We start from the raw sequence: 18,405 nt of genomic DNA, 5'->3' as shown, positions 1-18,405 counted from the left end.
TGCCGGGGCTGCAGCACGTTCACAGCCTCGCTCTTGCCTCTGTTGTAGATTTTGAGCAGGAGTCTGGGATCGAGACAGCAGTGAGGCTCCGCACGGACACTTCCATCACGCTCCCCACCACCCCAGCCGTGCTGCCTGTCACATCCATGCAGCCCGTGGCAACTCCCCTTGAAATGCTACCAGCCGAAGAAACGACCCCTGAGCAGGCGACCAGCGTCCTGTATATCCCCAGGGTGACAGAGGCCCCGGTGATCCCAGGCTGGAAAGCAACTACCACCGGTGCCACAGCCAGTGACACCCCGCCCCCCGCAACGGCTGCTGCTGCTGCCAGCCCCACCGCTCCCACTGCCAAGCCAACACCCGTCCGGAGGATCCTGCCCCCCTTCGTCACGACGATGGCCACAACGCGGGCCACCACTCTGGAAATGCCGACCACATCTGTGACGGAAGCCAGCACGGTCACGGAGCCTGCCACGTCCCGGCTTGTCACCTCCAGCACTGCCAGGCCCAGAGCCAGCCCAAAGTCGAGCACCTCCAGGACCATGGCCGTCACAGAGAAAAGCACTGTCTTGCCACCGCCGGCTGCTACTTTGGCCCCCACGGACGCACCTCAGGTATGGGACAAGGGCATATCTACTCTGGGTCACTGAAGGGCTGGAACCCTCTGCCCGCCCCCAGGCTTGAGAGTCCAGGCTCTGGCCTGAGCTGCAACGTCACAGCAGTGGCCACACAGCTCTGAGCACTGCGCGAGCGAGAGGGTTGGGGAGGGTGAAAACTTGGATCTACATAAGAACATAGGAACAGCCAGACTGGGTCAGACCAAAGGTCCATCCAGCCCAGTATCCTGTCTACCAACAGTGGCCAATAGCAGGTGCCCTAGAGGGAATGAAAGAACAGGTAATCATCAATGATCCATCCCCTGTCGCCCACTCCCAGCCTCGGGCAGACAGAGGCTAGGGACACCATCCCTGCCCATCCTGGCTAACAGCCGTTGATGGACCTATCCTCCAGGAACTTATCTAGTTCTTTTTCTCTGAGTCATTTCCTGCCAGACAGAGGAGGGCACACCAGAGGGAGCTCTGAGAAGAACAAAAACCGGGGAGCCGTAAGGATCAGAACTTAGGAGGCGAAAGACCCTGAGTGGAGACAGGCTAAGCAACGGCCTCGGAGGGGGTGGGGGGCGTAGCGCTCCGTGGGTGTCCGGTTGTGCAGGGAACGAGGAGAGGGGAGAACGGGTTAGGACAGCACAAGAGGGCACAGCCGGCCAATGGGGCGGCACAGAGTGCATAGCGGGTGACTTCCTGAGGCTGAGATCTGCTCGTGTCTTCACTGCTCGAGTCCTTTGAATCGCACCCCTACTTAGATTGGTCCAACTTTCAAGTGTAGGCAAGGCCTCGGACTCCTTCAGTGCTACGTGCTAGTGACATGCTGGAAGGCGGCGTGGGGCCCTTTGCTGGACATAATGCTTCCCATGCCTGAAGCCATGTCACTCACAGCCAGCAGGGTGGTTGACCCAGATGGGGTCAGGACAAGGGGCTCCAGCCCAGAGCTCTGATCACAAATCCAAGGTGACCTTGTTGGGAAATGGGGGGGCGGGGGCCTGGTCTACACACACTGTTTGCACTGTTTACCTGAACAGTCTGTTGGGTAGGGGGTGATGACTGACATAGCTACATTGGTACAACCCAAGTATGGCCGCAGGTGTGTTGGTGCCTGATGGTGGTATAGCTTATCCATGCTGGCAGCGGATCGGGAACAGCTCCCGGGGGACTCGTATCACTGCATTCATGCTAGGGGGGCAATGCTGCCTTTAGTATCCTGGGACAGTTCAAGCGGCAAAACTGTGGGCCAAGTCCTTAAGCAAAGCAGCAAGGGACGCGGGTGTTGGCTGGGCCTTGTGCGCAGGGGAAGCTTTGGAAAGACAAAGCCGGGAAGGGTGGGATCGGATCGGATCCTGCAACCGCCACTTTCCACTCTGAGTGCTGGCATTTTCAAAGCCCAGCTCCCCCGGGCTCCTTTGAACATCCCGGCCGTGATGTATGAATGGGACGAGCGCCGCCGTCCTTGCTCCTTGAGGGGCACAAAGCCGCATTGGTCAGAAACTGCTTCACAATATTGAAATAATAATGAAAAGCCCCTGAGCATCCCATCCTCTTATCCCTCCAGCCGCTTAATCCCTCTCCCCGGCGTGTTCACTGTCTGTTTTAGGAGGAGAAGGGGCCTTGCTGAGGGATTCAGCAATATTAATATTTCCGGGGGGGGCATGACAATCAATGTCGGGATGGTCTTGGTGGGTTTTTTTACTGACTTGAAGGTTTAAGCCTAGTTGAATGAAGTGACCACCTAGCAGGACGTGGACAGAGCTGTGATGGGTGTAGGATTCTTCTCACACCCAGGCCCGTCAACGGGGGAGCAAAGGGGGCAATTGCCCAGGGGCCTGGGTGATTTAAAAGGGCCCGGAGGCCCCCGGCTGCCGCTTTTGACTGCTCTGCCCTGGGGCCCGGAATCGCTGTCAGCGGGCCTGCTCATGCCTTCCACTCCCACCTCCCGCACCTTCCATCTCTGCCTTTGCTTCTCATCCCTAATTGTTTATTGGTACGTCTCTAATTCCCAGGCCTGGCTCCTAAATTGCCTTGTTTCTTTATTGGTTTGTTTCCGGGGTGCATGGGGCTGTGCAGACCATAGCTGTGAGTGGCCGAGTTTGGGGTGGAAATGCTCTTGACAGAAGTAAAGAGAGAATGCGGGGCCCTGCACAGGGCTGTTCTATCCTTTCTCATTGGGCATTACTTTTAGTGCTGACGGCTCAGAAATCTGGGTCTGTCCCAGCCTGTCTTGGGAGCCATCCCACTAAAACAGCTCCCAGTCTGGCTCTTTGTGTGGACTGCCCTGTGGTTTCTGATGAGCTGTGGGTGATGGCGGGAGGAGCTCCCTGGCCCAGCCTGTGCCCATCCCACTGAGGGTGTTGAAGATCAGGAAAAGGACCTCGAATCTGTGTCAGTGCTGAAGAGGGCGCCAGTGTAGCGATTGGTGGCCTGAGATATGCAGCAAGTTGAGTCAGCTGGAGGCTGAAGGCCATTGTCTTCATTCCTAGGCATGGTCTAGTTTTCAGGCCTGCAGATTGCTGCTAGGGCACGGAGTAGCAGCAATGAGGCCAGAAGCGCTGCAAAGCGCTGGGCTTGGAGAGCAGATGTCTTTTGTTTGGGATGACCTCCAGGGGCAGGGCAAGACAAGCTGAGGTTTGTGTCAAGGGAAGGTCACTGTGGAGCAAGGGCAGATGGCCCCTGCCCATGTCCTCAGGTGCCTGAAACAACCTCACGGATGGGGCTGGCTGTTTAATGATTGATCCAGAGACAGGTTCTCTCCATGGGGAGCAGGCGGAGCACAGATGGGTGATCTGAGAACAGCTCCGTAGCCACGGCAGTGGAAGCAGTTGAGAGGAAGGCTGGCTTTATGGTCAGACGCTCCGGGTTCGGTTCCTGACTCTACCGTAGACCCCCTGCGTGGCCTGGGACAAGTCCCTCCATCCCTTAGCTCCCCATCCATATAAAGGAATAAGAATACTGCTTCCGTTTCCTGTCTTGTCTATTTAACCTGTAAGCTCTTTGGGGTAGGGCCGGCTGCTCACTGGGTGTATGCACAGAGCCTAGCACAATGGGGCCCTGGTCTCACTGGGGTCCCTGGATGCTGCTGTCAAACCAGTCCTGATTGAGTGTTGTTCTGTTGCTCTTGGTTGCCGCACACATCCAGATAGGAACATGCACACGCACCTTTTGAATACCAACTAGCACAATGAGCGCTGTCTTGTCTTTACCTTTGACTTGGGGGCAGCAGTGTAGCCTAGTAGATGGAGACATGGACTCAGGAGAGCTAAGTTCAGTTCCTGACTCTGCCTCTTGCCTGTTGGGTGACTGTAGGCAAGTCACTTCCCATCTCTGTGCCTCACTGTCCCCACCTGAAGAATGGAGATAACAATACTGACCCGCCTTCTAAAGTGCTGTGAGATCTGCTCAGATCTGGGTCCAGACTTTGAACTCTGGCCCTGTTTTGCTTTTCTGCAAGCTGGCCTAACTGGTCCCATGGGAGTTGGGTGCCTAACCTGCTTAGGTGCTTTGGAAAATCCGTCAGGCACCTATCTGCATCTTTAGACTCCTGAACACCTGTGTAAATCTGCCTTGACAATCTAAGTGAGGTCCAATGACATAAGAAGATAAGACCAGCCAGACTGGGTCAGACCAAAGGTCCATCTAGCCCAGTGTCCTGTCTTCCGAGGGAATGAACTTCAGAGGGAATGAACAGAACAGGGCAATTTATTGAGTGATCCACCCCTGTCATTCGGTCCCACCTTCTGGCTGTCAGAGGTTTAGGGACACCCAGAGGAGGGGTGACCATCTTGGCTAATAGCCGTTGATGGACCTGTCCTCCATGAACTTATCTAATTCTTTTTCAAATCCAGTTATACTTTTGGCCTTCAAAACATCCCCTGGCAATGAGTTCCACAGGCTGATTGTGCGTTATGTGAGGAAGTACATCCTTATATTTGTTTTAAATCTGCTGCCTATTAACTTCATTGAGTCATTGTGTTATGTGAAGGGCTAAATTAACACTTCCTGATTCACTTTCTCCACCCCAGTCATGATTTTATAGACCTCAATCATATCTCTCTCCCCCCCCCCCCCCATTAGCCGTCTCCTTTGGAACCGGAACAGTCTTTTTAACCTCTCCTCAAATGGAAGTTGTTCCATACTCCTAAATCTTCTCTGTGCTTTTCTAATTCTAATTAGGGCTCTCAAACGATTAAAAAAATTAATTGTGATTAATTGTGCGATTAAAAAAGGTAAACAATAATAGAATACCATTTATTTAAATATTTTTGGATGTTTCCCACATTTTCAAATACACTGATTTCAATTACAACACAGAATACAAAGTGCACAGCGCTCACTTTATTTTTGATCACAAATATTTGCACTGTAAAAAACAAAAGATCAATTCACCTAATACAAGTACTGTAGTGAAATCTCTTTATCATGAAAGTTGAACTTACAAATATACACTTATGTACAAAAAAAACTGTATTCAAAAATAAAATAATGTAAGACTTTAGAGTCTAGAAGTCCACTCAGTCCTACTTCAGCCAATCACTCAGGCAAGCAGGTTTGGTTATAATTTGCAGGAGATAATGCTACCTACTTCTTGTATGCAATGTCACCTGAAAGTGAGAACAGACGTTTGCATGACACTGTTGTAGCCAGCATCGCGAGATATTTACATGCCAGATGCCCTTCATGCTTCAAGCACCATTCCAGAGGACATGCGTCCATGTTGACGACGGGTTCTGCTTGATAACAATCCAAAGCAGAGTGACCCGACGCATGTTCATTTTCATCCTCTGAGTCAAATGCCACCAGCAGAAGGTTGATTTTCTTTTTTGGTGGTTCGGGTTCTGTAGTTTCGGCATCAGAGTGTTGCTCTTTTAAGATTTCTGAAAGCATGCTCCACACCTCGTGTCTCTCAGATTTGGAAGGCACTTCAGATTCTTAAATCTGGGGTCGAGTGCTGTAGCTATCTTTAGAAATCTGATATTAAAACCTTCTTTGTGTTTTGTCAAATCTGCATTGAAAGTGTTCTTAAAATGAACAAGTACATAAAAGGTTGTTACAAGAAGGAGGGAGAAAAAATTTTCTTCTTAACCACTGAGGATAGGACAAGAAGCAATGGACTTAAATTGCAGCAAGGGAGGTGTAGGTTGCACATCAGGAAAAGCTTCCTAACTGTCAGGGTGGTTAAGCACTGGAATAAATTGCCTAGGGAGCTTGTGGAATCTCCATCATTGGAGATTTTTAAGAGCAGGTTAGACAAATATCTGTCAGGGATGGTCTAGATAATACTTAGTCCTGCCATGAATGCAGGGGATTGGACTAGCGGACCTCTTGAGGTCCCTTCCAGTCCTATGATTGTATGATTCTATGTACTGGGTCATCATCCAACAGTGCTGTAACATGAAATGTAGGGTAGAATGCAGGTAAAACAGAACAGGAGACATACAATTCTCCCCCAAGGAGTTGAGTCACAAATTTAATTAATGCATTATTTTTTTAACACGCATCATCAGCATAGAAGCATGTCCTCTGGAATGGTGGCCGAAGCATGAAAGGGCATATGAATGTTTAGCATATCTGGCATGTAAATACCTTGCAATGCCGGTTACAAAAGTCCCATGAGAACACCTGTTCTCACTTTCAGGTGACATTGTAAATAAAAAGCAGGCAGCAGCATCTTCCGTAAATGTAAACAAACTTGTTTGTCTTAGAGATTGGCTGAACAAGAAATAGGACTGAGTGGACTTGTAGGCTCTAAAGTTTTACATTGTTTTGTTTTTGAGTGCAGTTATGTAACAAAAAAAATCTACATTTGTAAGTTACACTTTCACGATAAAGAGATTGCACTCCAGTACTTGTCTGAGGTGAATTGAAAAATAATAATTTCTTTTCTTTAGCATTTTTACAGTGCAAATATTTGTAATAAAAAATAATAATATCAAGTGAGCACTGTGCACTTCGTATTCTGAGTTGTAATTGAAATCAATATATTTGAAAATGTAGAAAAACAAAAATATTGTATCTATTTCAGTTGGTATTCTGTTGTTTAGCAGTGTGATGAATCGTGACTGCAGCCCTGAGCTGTCTGGCTCAAAGCTAGCCCCAGCGGCCATAGCAGTGAGGAGACAGGAGCATGGGAGGCAGCCCCTTGACTGTGTACCCGAGGCCCTGGGCAGGAGGGGCTAGCTCATGTAGCCAGCCATGCTGCGGTGTCTTCGCAGCTGTTGTTAATTGAGCCAGCTGGATCAAAGCTAGCTCAGGTATGTCTACACCTAGTGCAGTCACACTCCCCATGGCGATGTAGACACACCCTTAGTGAGGGCAGCTCTCTGCCCCAAAGAGCTTACAATCTAAAAGTACAAAGAGTGGGAGGGTAACCAGAGGCACCAAGAAATGATGTGACTTGCCCCCAGGTCTCCTGGGCTCCTAGCCACATGCTCTGTCTGCGAGACAATGCTCCCCATGCAAAGGGATGAAAAAATCAATGTCCCTGCACAGCTCCTGCATGGGTCTCGTGTGGTTTGCAGGAGGCAACGGATGCATTTCCCTGCGTCTTTTACAAGTTCATCATGCAGTCTCCTGACCCTTCCCTGGCCAGTCAGAACCCCATTGCTCTGCAATTATGCATTTGTGGTGCATTTCCTGCCCCTGGGGTCACATAGGCGGTGGGTGTAATCCACTGAGCTCTCGGATCCAAAGACTGAAGGGTCTGTGTGAAGGAAGCGGTGACTGAGACGTGGAGTTATTTATCGAAACGAGTTCCCCTTTCTCTGCGTCGCTGCAGGCTCCCGCCAGCTGTCAGTTAATCTGTCACAAAAGGAGGCAGATGCATGGTCCTGGGAAGCCAGCGCGTCCCTAGGGCTTGTTTTAAAGGCAGCAGTGCAAAGGAGGGGAGCCTGTGCTGCCCGCCGGCCTTGACTAGCCCGAGAAGCAGCTGCGCTGCTCAGCAGGCCTGGAGACTGACTGTGGCAGGGCAGGTCCTGATAGTGAAGACAGGGATCGCGGTGACTGGGGAGCCAGGCATCGCTGCTGAGGAGGGGAGGCTGCTAGCTCAAGGGGGCTGGCTCTGTAGCAGCTCAGCTAATGGAACTTCAGCAGGATTGGGCCCACAGGGAGCTGGCAGGTAGGTTGGCCTGTGGGGAGCTGCTGGGTAGGTTGGCCTGCAGTAATTGGGCCCGCAGGAAGCTGGCAGGTCGGTTGGCCTGCGGGGATCGGGCCCGCAGGAAGCTGGCAGGTCGGTTGGCCTGCGGGGATCGGGCCCGCTGGGAGCTGGCGGGGCGGTTGGCCCGCGGGGATCGGGCCCGCTGGGAGCTGGCGGGGCGGTTGGCCCGCGGGGATCGGGCCCGCTGGGAGCTGGCGGGGCGGTTGGCCCGCGGGGATCGGGCCCGCTGGGAGCTGGCGGGGCGGTTGGCCCGCGGGGATCGGGCCCGCTGGGAGCTGGCGGGGCGGTTGGCCCGCGGGGATCGGGCCCGCAGGGAGCTGGCGGGGCGGTTGGCCCGCGGGGATCGGGCCCGCTGGGAGCTGGCGGGGCGGTTGGCCCGCGGGGATCGGGCCCGCAGGGAGCTGGCGGGGCGGTTGGCCCGCGGGGATCGGGCCCGCAGGGAGCTGGCGGGGCGGTTGGCCTGCAGATGGAAAGGACTTCAATAGCTCAGACATAGGTGAGAGGTTTTTCAGGAGTGGGTGGGTGAGATTCTGTGGCCTGCGTTGTGCAGGAGGTCAGATTAAATGATCATAATGGTCCCTTCTGACCTTAATATCTATGAATCTATGAAAGCAAAACAGGCCCAGATGCAGATTCTGGCTCTGGTTGGGAGCTGCCCTATAGCTGAGGGATGTTGGGTCAGGTGGGCAGCAGGGTGTTGGGGCCCCAACGTCATCCCCAGCAAAGACGAGCTTGTGACTCCAGCTCCTCTGCCAGTAGCTCCGGGGCCAGGCTGTAAGCGTGGCTGAAGGGAGACAGGGAAGAGGCCCCTTGGTTCATAGAATACCAGGGTTGGAAGGGACCTCAGGAGGTCATCTAGTCCAACCCCCTGCTCAAAGCAGGACCAATCCCCAATTTTTGCCCCAGCTCCCTAAATGGCCCCCTCAAGGATTGAACTCACAACCCTGGGTTTAGCAGGCCAATGCTCAAACTAGTGAGCTATCCCTCCCCCGTGGGGCAGAGCACAGGATTGGACCCAGGCTGGGGAGCTTCCTGGTATCCTCAAACTCTTGAATTTCGTTGTGACAGATGCTAGCCCGTGAGGACGATGTCTGTTCATTCTTACTGAGCCCCGCAGTTCGCAGGGCCCTGCCTCCAGCACAAAGGCGGAATCAGGGGCACTTAGGGTTAGAGACTCAGTGACCCCACTGGGGAAAACCACCAGGAGTGGATCCAAAACCACACCTGCCTCTCTGCCTTTGGAATCTATCTCTGCAGGCTCTGGAGCGTGTGAAGACCAAGGGCCAGACCCACTGCCGGAGCTGAACGAATCACTGACTTCTCAGTTCAGTGGCCAAAACCAAAAAATCATTTTGGGTCGAACAAAACATTTTGTTCCATTTCATTTTATTTGAAATTAACGTTTATTTTATTTTTTGTTTTTTCCATTTCCTTTGTGGGTGTTCCCCCTCCCTTTTTGTTGTTGTTGGTTTGTTTTTAAATAGATCTAGATAAATTTTGAAACAAACCGTTCTTCTCATGCACCAGCAGGTTGCCCCAGGCCCTGCGCCGTGCACACAGAGGGGAGGAGGTAACAAGAGTAATGAATAGAGCCAGTCTGAATGATTGAACTGCAACATTTTCCCAAAATCAAAAATGAAAAAAATATGCAAGAAAATGGCATTTTCAACAACATTTTTGGGTGTCAAATTCCAGACAGAAACAAAACTGTTGTTACATTTGGTTGCAAATTGCAAATTTCGCTTTGGTGTTTCAAATATGTTCAAAATTTTGAAATTTCAATTTTGGCTTTTTCCCCAACACATGCCTGGAGGCATCCCCCGCCCCTCCCCTTTCTAGACACTGCAGCTTTTCAGAAAGTCTCCAGCTTTGAATGAATTTCAGCGCTTTTTTCCCTTTTTCCACTCAGTTGCTTTTGCAAGTTGGAGAAGTTGTGAAAAATGACAGGGGGGAAAAAGAAGAAAAATAAGAAACCCGAGACATAAATCATTGTGTTGTACTTACTGGCAACAAGGGGAAAATGGGAGTGTTTCAGAAAAAATATTTTGTGAAAAATGGCTGATTTCAAACCCCGTGAAATGGAAACAATTTTGGATCTTTGGCACCAAATTGTCTTTCTGTTTTTCAATCGGCTCTCGGCCAGAAAGTCAAGTGATGATAAATCCTAGCGCTCTGGAGAAGCTGGGATCCCAGATTTCAGTTCGGTCCATTATGAAGATGAGTTGTGTGCAAGATTCAGGTCCAGATATTGGTCTGGGATTTTGAGCAGCTCTAAAATGCTCAGGGGTATTGAGGATGGGAGGAGGCGAGGTTTGGTTCAGGCCAACCTGGTTTTAAAGGCTGGGTGCTTATGGTGTCAACTAAGATAGAATCATAGAACTGGAAGGGACCTCGAGAGGTCGTCTAGTCCAGTCCCCTGCACTCAAGGCAGCACTAAGTATTATCTAGACCATCCCTGACAGGTGTTTGTCCAGCCTGCTCTTAAAAATCCCAAAGGATGGGTATGTCTAATGCTCCTTGCAATCCGGCAGGACATTTCAAGGAAGCTGTCAGACGGGCTGGACTGACCTAACTACCCAGCACTCAGCCCTCCCGACTCAGCCTGCCCCCAGGTGGTACCACAATGCAATAGCTGCCTTGGGTCCCAAAGTCTCTCTCGCTGCATCGGATGGGGGCGGGAATGGAGCTGGGGAGATCTGGCAGGGCGGAGCGAAGCTCAAAGCAGTTCCTCCTCATGCTTTCTCCTCCAAGCCTTTGGATGACTGACTCTCTTTCCTCCTCTGTCTCGTTCCTTTCCCCAGACCGAGCCGCTGGATGTGACCGTGTCCACAGCCCTCGACAACGAGCTGGAGGTACCTGTCAGCGGAGGGCCCAGCGGGGACTTTGAAATCCGCGAGGAGGAAGACACGACTCAGCCAGAGCTCAATAACGAAGTGATCGCCGCGGTTACCCTGGCAGCAGGGCCGGGGCTGGGGAAGAATGCAGAGCCCGGCCTCATAGACAATACGATAGACTCTGGGAACTCGGCTGCACAGCTCCCCCAGAAAAATATCCTGGAGAGGAAAGAAGTGCTAATAGGTGAGGCCTGGCGTTCTGATGCTGACGGGGTAACTGCAGCTGGAGAGGAGCAGAGTCTCCTGGGAGTTCGAAACCTCTGCAAAAGGCCTTAGTGACCCCTCCCCACCCTGAACTCCACCCAGTTGATTGGGAGGCGGGTGGGGGCAGAAAGGGAGGTAGGCAAATAAAAAGGCCCCCAAATTATTATTGTTAAATCTCTCCGGGGGGTTTCATTGGTGATTTTTGGACGCCTGGGGGTCAGCCACGCTGTTGGTGGCCAGGAGACCCTGTTGTCCCGCTCACTGACTGGCTCTTTCCTTTGCTGTCTGTTGCAGCTGTCATCGTGGGCGGCGTGGTCGGGGCGCTCTTTGCTGCCTTTCTGGTCATGCTACTCATCTACCGGATGAAGAAGAAGGACGAGGGGAGCTACACACTGGAGGAGCCAAAGCAGGCGAACGTCACATACCAAAAGCCCGACAAGCAGGAGGAGTTCTATGCATAAAAAGAGCCCAGAGTGCCTCTCTCTCAGTTCAACTTCCCTCTGTCCCCACCCTTCCCCATCCAATCTCTCTCTCTCTCTCTGTTTCTGATGGGACTGTGAGTTGAACAAACAAACGAACACTATAATAAAAAGAAAAAAAAACATCTTCAGTTAAAAAATATACAAATAAAAGTGTCACCGATTTCAAACGAATACCGTAACCTTTCTCCAGCGGACGCAGCGTTTGCAGGGAACAGCAAGTGTGAGGAGCGAACGGGCAGCCAACTTTCAGTGCCTATGCGATCACTCCTCAGATGAGGGCATGCTTGGGTGGTCTTTTCCTGATGATGGTTGGAGTTTCCTGGGTGTACCAAACAACACAACTGACTCTGAGATCTGAACACCTGTTACCAGAATCGGGGTAGGGGTGGGAATTTGGGGAGAGGGAGGGGTTTCTTTCTTTTTGTTGGGTTGGGGGTTGGTTTCTTACTGGGAATCGCTGCTCCATGGCTCTATTTGGAAAGAGGATGTGACTGTCAAATACAGTGTCAAGCCTTGAAAAAGCACAATGAGATGAAACATCTAATGCTGTGGTTTGCTCTCGGAATGAAAAGTGGCCAGTGGGCTGGAGCGGAGCTTTTCGATCACCTCCTCAGAGAGTTCACATAGCTGCAGGGAGCCACAGTTTGCAGTTGTGTGGGGCTCCCTTCCTGACACTGCTTCACTTCATTGCATTGCTGTGCACAGCCAGAGACCTTAAGTGTATCGAAACCATGTTTTGTGGGCTGACCAGGGGCTTGGTTGACAGGGACCTGGCTTTGGCTGGGTTTTCACTGTGACGAATAAAACGCAGCTAGTGCAGTATACCCTGCTCTTTGCAGACAACCCACACTCACATTTTTAAGGGAAACAGGACGCTGGGGGACAGGGGATTGACAAGAACAAACAACAAAAGGCTAAAAGGTCATCTGTGTTCCTTTGAATGTGATAATATCTCACAAACCTCATCAAGCCGCACTTCGCAGCGTTCTCCTCAGATGGTGTTTGGTGATAGCGCCTGTCAAATTACAGGAAATAAAGAAAATGAAGGAGACAACAGTAGGTTTTCAAGGGTCACTGTCAGGTCAGTTTAGCTCGAAGATGTATCATTTATTAAATCCAATGAAATGTTTCCATTATTTTTTTTTAGTTTTTATTTTTAAAACTCCTGTCTAAACTTTACAGCCCTGCGCTAGGACTTGACTGACTTCCAATGGGCTTTGGATCAGCTTTGTCCAAAAGGGAAACCAACTAGAAGCAACCGTGAAACTGACTAATGTGTTTTGAATCATCTGAGGTGCGTTTAAGATGGAAAGGGAATAAGTGGCATGAGGGCCCCATCCAGAACCCAGGGATTGGGCCCGTAGGGTGGAACATTCAGTGAGAAATTTGAATTGGCCGGCTTTAATAATCTAAAGGGCTGTTTGTGATACAGTTAAGGAAACTGGGTTTTTAAAAAGATTATTTGGATCTTGACCATGTTCCTTTGAGGCCCTGACTTCCCGATTGTATTTAATAATAAAAAAAAAAAAAAACGGTCGACATCCTGATGTCACCATTGGCACCATATGGGCATTTAGCTCAGGCAGTATAGACACAGGCATTGACATCCGGAGGTGCTTGGGTCAAGCCCCCCAAATAACCCATCCAAAGCTATTGTTCCCCGTGGAACTCTCTCATGGGTCAGTGAGGGCACACATGTAACTGGGAGCAGGATATGCCCTGCTATCTCACCTTCCTCTGGCCAGGGACCTCGTGGGCTCTTTTTAGTGGGCCGTGCTGGGGACGATCTGCTCATGAAACCAGAAAAGGTTTCAGCACAGCCCAGAGAACAAAGTGGCTCTGCCATGTGGATGAGAGAGGAGAATTGTGGTCAAAGCAAACATCCGGTGATACCAGCTGGTATCTGGTGAAAGGCACAAGAATGACACCCTGGGCTTGGTTCTGATGTCACACCAGGGTAACTCCACTGATGTCAGCAGGGTTATTCCTGATTGATCCCAGTGTAACTGACATCAGAATGAGGCTGCCAGTCATATGAAAGGGCCCCTCCAGGGCTCCCAGGATGTGAGCGCCAAATGTTTCAAGGTTTGGTGCAAATTTGGATGGAGGTTTGTTTTTTCTCACCAGCTTTAGGCTGAGATTTTTCAAAAGGGACTTTGATTTTGAGTGTCTTTATTTCAAGGTACTGTATTGACACCTTAAAGGGGGTCTAATTCTCAGGGAGTGGATTCTGAAAATCAAGCCCCTTAAAGGTATCTCAATTTGGACACCCCAAAAGCGGAGGCAACCAAAAACCATTAGTCCCCTTTGAAAGACATGGTCCTAATCTTTTGAGTATATATTAAAACCTCCAAGCTTAACTTTTTAAATGTTGCTTTACTCAGCTTCCTCATTAATCGGCTCCATTAATAGTCTGAAGTACTGTAATACAACTTTTTTTATTATTATCCACTGAAGCTTTTACCTTTAGACCTCTCAGCTGGTATTAAGTTGTAATCCCGCTACTTAACTCTTGTACAGGTTCGGAAGGGAGTAACGATCTCAAAATGTGAGTGTTAGAGCAGGCTGAAAAATCCTTCTTTCTCTTAAAAGAATTTAAAGTACAAAAAGACAAAAAAACAGTTATTTAAAACACTGATCAGAGTTGACCAATGTCTTAATTTATTGTCCAGTAGCTGCTGCTACCACTCTCTTTCTGTGTCTCTCTTGGACTGGAAAGTAGATGTGATCTCAAGGAGATTTTTATCTTGGCTTGTAGCATACCTTTTCTTAAAAAAAAATAAATTAAAATCAGTCACCAATCGGCCCTTCCAACTGACTCAGCTATCCACAAGTGAAAGGGTAGCTGTAAGAATCAACAGCTAGGAATAAGCATTCCAGATGTGTTTGATGTCTTCTCTTCTGTTCATCGGCTGGGGGACTAGAAGTAACTATATAATGAATGTGGCTTTCTGTATCTTAATTTGTTGGAGGAAATCATCCAAGAGCTGTCAATAATCAAATGCTGCAAGGATTTGATCCACAGCCCACCGGAATACTAGGAAAGACTCCTGTTGATTTCAGTGGGGTTAGGATTGTGGGACCCAACTGGAAGTCAATGGGAGTTGGAGGATTAACTCCATTGGGTGCTTTTGAAAATCCTGCTCTCAACACATGAAGAAATATGAGTTTCTCCTGGGGCTCCGGGGGGGGGGGGAAGGGGGAGGGAGGGGTTGGTGAGAACCTGGTGTGAGCCTTGATCAAAGGGAGGGGAGGGTGGAAAGCAGGTGATTTTCCCCAACTGTTGATCTGGTAATGAAACAGGACATCTATTATGAAAATCAACTCACGGTAGGTACCGTGTAAGGCAGCATCTTAACAAACCCTGGGCTTGTGTGGCTAGGGGACATGGTGCAAATCTTTGGTTACCTTCTCTGCTTCCCCCACCTGCTTCAGATGCTGATTGGTTTATAGGGCCTGATTCGGTGAGGTGGTGAGTGCCCTCAGCTCCAGTGGGCTCATAGTCAAGAAAGGAAGCCCAAAAATGGGATTTCAGTGATTCCACATCTGAAGTTCTGGCTCTGCGCCTGCTGCCTTATCCCATGACCTGCAGTACACAGCATGTCTTGACTGCCTGGAAAGCTTCAGCGAGCCCAGGATGCAGCTGCCCTCCAGCCCCAGGGGTACTGAATTCACAACAGTGCTTCTGACTCTGCAGTCACTCCCCCTTCAAACCCGGGTGGTTACAGTCTGTCACCCTGTTTTAACTGAACTTCTGACCCGTGGAACTTTCTTCTTCCAGGTGTCAATCAAAGGCTGGACACTGCCAATGCATGGTGGAAGGTGCAGGTATTTGTCCTGGCTTGTGGCTTAACACCAGCTAGCCAATGGAAAGTCAGTTGGATGTAGCGTGTTTCCCAGCAGCAGCAGCATTGGCTTTTAGGGATCCCTTTTTGGGTAGCCCACATGCTAAGGTGATGGGCAGTCTTTAACTGTTGAAATCAGAGCTTAGCTGACAAGGCTCCGGCCACAGAGGACTCCCTATCCCATAGCAGTATTGGCTTGGCAAGGAGGTACATATTTGTTCAGCTGAGGTCTCGTTCTCAAAGCCCGTATCAGTAGCTCCCGTCGCCTTCACCCGGAGCTGTAGGCATTTGGCACTTCGGAAGATCATGTGGCCCTAACGCAAGACCCAGAAGGAGGTGATCTATTAAGTCGGAAAGTAACTTTTCCCAGTAGTCACATTCAAACCCTACGGCCACTCTTCCAATTCTGCCCTTTCCTGCTGCCTGGCTTTGCGAGAGGTTTTCTGGGCGGTGAGCAGAGCAGAACCTGAGGTGATGTCGTGACTGCGGGCAGGAGTCCTGATGTAGAGAAGGGCTCAAATCAAAATGCTGGATTCCCCCCGAACTTTGCAGGGGTTCTGATTCTGGATCCGCTTTGATGACTGACCCCTTGGACTACCCCAAACCCTGGGTCCGCACACATGGGAATTTAGGAGCATTCAGAATCCAAATCTGCAGCTGCACTGGTGGAACCGGGGCTCAGGTGTGCTGAAAGCCTGGCCCAAATGTTGATAGAGATAGCTGGGATACTCCTGAAACCGGATCCAATGTTTCCTAGCCTCGCTGGCCCTGTCTGATCTCGGTGTCTCTGCAGTGAAGCCACTTCAGATTTACACTGATGTAAACACAAGCAGAATCTGGACCAGAGTCAATAATGGGCCCTGCTACAGGCTGCAGAGTTTCTTTGCACATTGACAGTTCCATACTCTGTTCTTCTCTTAGAATGACAAAGGTCCCATATATGGTAACCTGCCTTGCTCAGTTTGAGCCTTTAGCTTTTGGTATAATTCAAAGCTAGCTAATCTCCAGCCCAGAATCTGATTCCCCCTCCTGCACAGAGGCTTTGTTCCAATTAAAGTGGTTAGTTAAAAATGAAAAGGAATTTTTTTCTCCTTCTATTATTATAAATGTTCATAATCTGCAGCACTCTCTGGGCTTCCAGGCTTTGAAAGGCTTTTGGCACTGAAACATTTATTAGAATAACTGAGTCTTGTGAGGCACGTAGCCAGCTGCTCTGCCGTCCTGAGCAAATACAAATCCATTCCAGTGTTTGGAGGGAAAAGCTAGCTGGAAGGAGGTCTGAACTCTTAGAAGAATATATGTGTGTGTGTATATATATATATGTATGTAATTTACATATGTATATACATATATACTTGTGTGTACACACACACGCAGCTTTAATTCAAGCCGGCTATGTAAACTAAGTGGGAGGAAACTATTGTCGTAGATTTAAGAGTGCTAAATTCTGCAGAGACTTTGGACCAGCTCCTCAGCCGGAGGAGTCAGTTGACATCAGCTGAGGATCTGGCCCCTTTTTCCTTTCTTGACCCTTTCTCAGCAAGGGCCTGAGCCAAAGCCTGGGGACGCTGATGGAAAGCCTCCCATTGACTTTGGTGGCTTTTGTACGAGGGGCCTAGAGGCAACTCAGCACATAGTGCCTAGTTATTGTGTCAGGCTATTCCAAACCATTTTCAAGGGGATTGCATTTGCTGACTTCCCCTTTCCTCCATGCTCTTTGTCCAGTGCAGACATAGAGGAAGATCAGTCAGGTAAACGGACACAGAGCTTTCAAAGGCCTCTCAGTTATTCCCTTCTGACACCAAGTGTCTTGTGCCTCCAGATCACTGGACATCCTAAGTATCTACAGAAAAGCTCAGTCTGGAGTGGCACCTTTATGGAAAGTTTTGGATTTGGAACAACTCGACACAGAAGATTTCAGTGAGCTGCCCAGAATTTTTAAGATCCTGCCACCGGATCTTGCTCAATGCATTTTCAAAGACCTCAAGGGTACCAGTGACTTTCTGAGCATAAACCACCTCTGTTTTGGCTCCCAGAGGTCTAAGTCATACACATACAGTTGACAATCAAACCAGACAAAACAAATTATAATAATATCTCTCTCCCCACATTGTTTGGTAAATCTGCTTTTAAAAATCACTGATGAAGCAACGCACTTATTTAACACTAACGTTCAGCACCACATCTCCGGGATAAAATGCCACCCATTGGTTATTCTGTAAATAAACACAAAGCCAACTTGTATACATTGAAAAACAAAACCATTGATATCCATCCAAAAAACCCAACCCAACCCCCCATCTCTTTCCCGAAGATTTCAGTAATAAATCTTTCCTTTCCTTTTTGGGGCTGATTAAAAAGCCCAAGTAGGAGAATGAAAAGTCTTTGGCAGCAGTTGAAATTTCAGTGTTTTACTATTCAACAAGTGGGGGAGGGGAAAATGCATGTAAATATTTTTAATAGGAAACATATCTTAAACAGAACATTTTTTGTATGTACATAACTCTCCTCGAGTTTAGTACTTAAATTGCTTCATAGTTCCTGTTAAAAACAAAAATAAAATAAATAAAAATGTTTGTTACTTGTTTTTGTCCTGACTCAATGGCCAAAACTTTAATAATAAATAATAATAATAATAATAATAAAGCCTATCAAATAATCTTTGCCAATGGATCTAGCACTGTAATGGTACTGTCTATTTTTTTTAATGATTTCTGTGCTGTGCCCATTTATAAAAGGAAAAATAAAGTCATTTAAACATGGATCGCTGGGAGCTTTGTGTTCTGTGGCTTATTTCTGGTCCCTGGGGGATTGTTGCACCAACATGTGAGGAGGGCTAAACAAAGAGCTAGAGCTTGTTATCCAGGCTGCTCCAGTTAGATAGCATCAGGCGAGAGGCTGTGTTTAATTAATGGTCTCCATAGCAACTCTTCAGCCACCTTAGAGTGACAGCAGCTCCCCTCTACATGGTCTAGCCGAGTGCAACCCAATTAAGTTTTGTGCTCAGCACATCACAATTCCTTGCTCATCTTGCCACAAAAGGGAGACCATAACACCTGGGCTTGGTAGCTGAGTCTAGGAAGGGCTGCATGGTGGAAGGCTGCTATTAATACATTTATAATTACATATAGGGATCCCTTCACACACCACCAGAATGCTGCCACCACTGGGGTGGAACGTGGCAGCTGTTTAATGGTTCACAGGAACACTAACAATAGT

The 18,405-nt window shown here is 49.1% G+C and overlaps 1 protein-coding gene across 3 annotated transcripts in view; it reads left to right on the top strand.

Moving 5' to 3' along the window:
• SDC3 (syndecan 3) overlaps positions 1-17,959 on the top strand; it is a 190,190-nt gene extending 172,231 nt beyond the window's left edge. For all 3 annotated transcript variants that reach the window (XM_037881933.2, XM_043532280.1, XM_043532278.1), the window contains exons 3-5: positions 49-614; positions 10,563-10,839; positions 11,154-17,959. In XM_037881933.2, coding sequence (XP_037737861.1) covers positions 49-614; positions 10,563-10,839; positions 11,154-11,320 — 1,010 coding nt within the window. In that variant the 3' untranslated portion in view covers positions 11,321-17,959. The remainder of the gene's footprint in view (positions 1-48; positions 615-10,562; positions 10,840-11,153) is intronic.
• Positions 17,960-18,405: the final 446 nt, after the last annotated feature.

The sequence above is a fragment of the Chelonia mydas genome, chromosome 19, assembly GCF_015237465.2.
Source record: "Chelonia mydas isolate rCheMyd1 chromosome 19, rCheMyd1.pri.v2, whole genome shotgun sequence".
NCBI classification, from domain to species: Eukaryota; Metazoa; Chordata; order Testudines; family Cheloniidae; genus Chelonia; species Chelonia mydas.
This window is presented reverse-complemented; position numbering and strand designations above follow the sequence as displayed.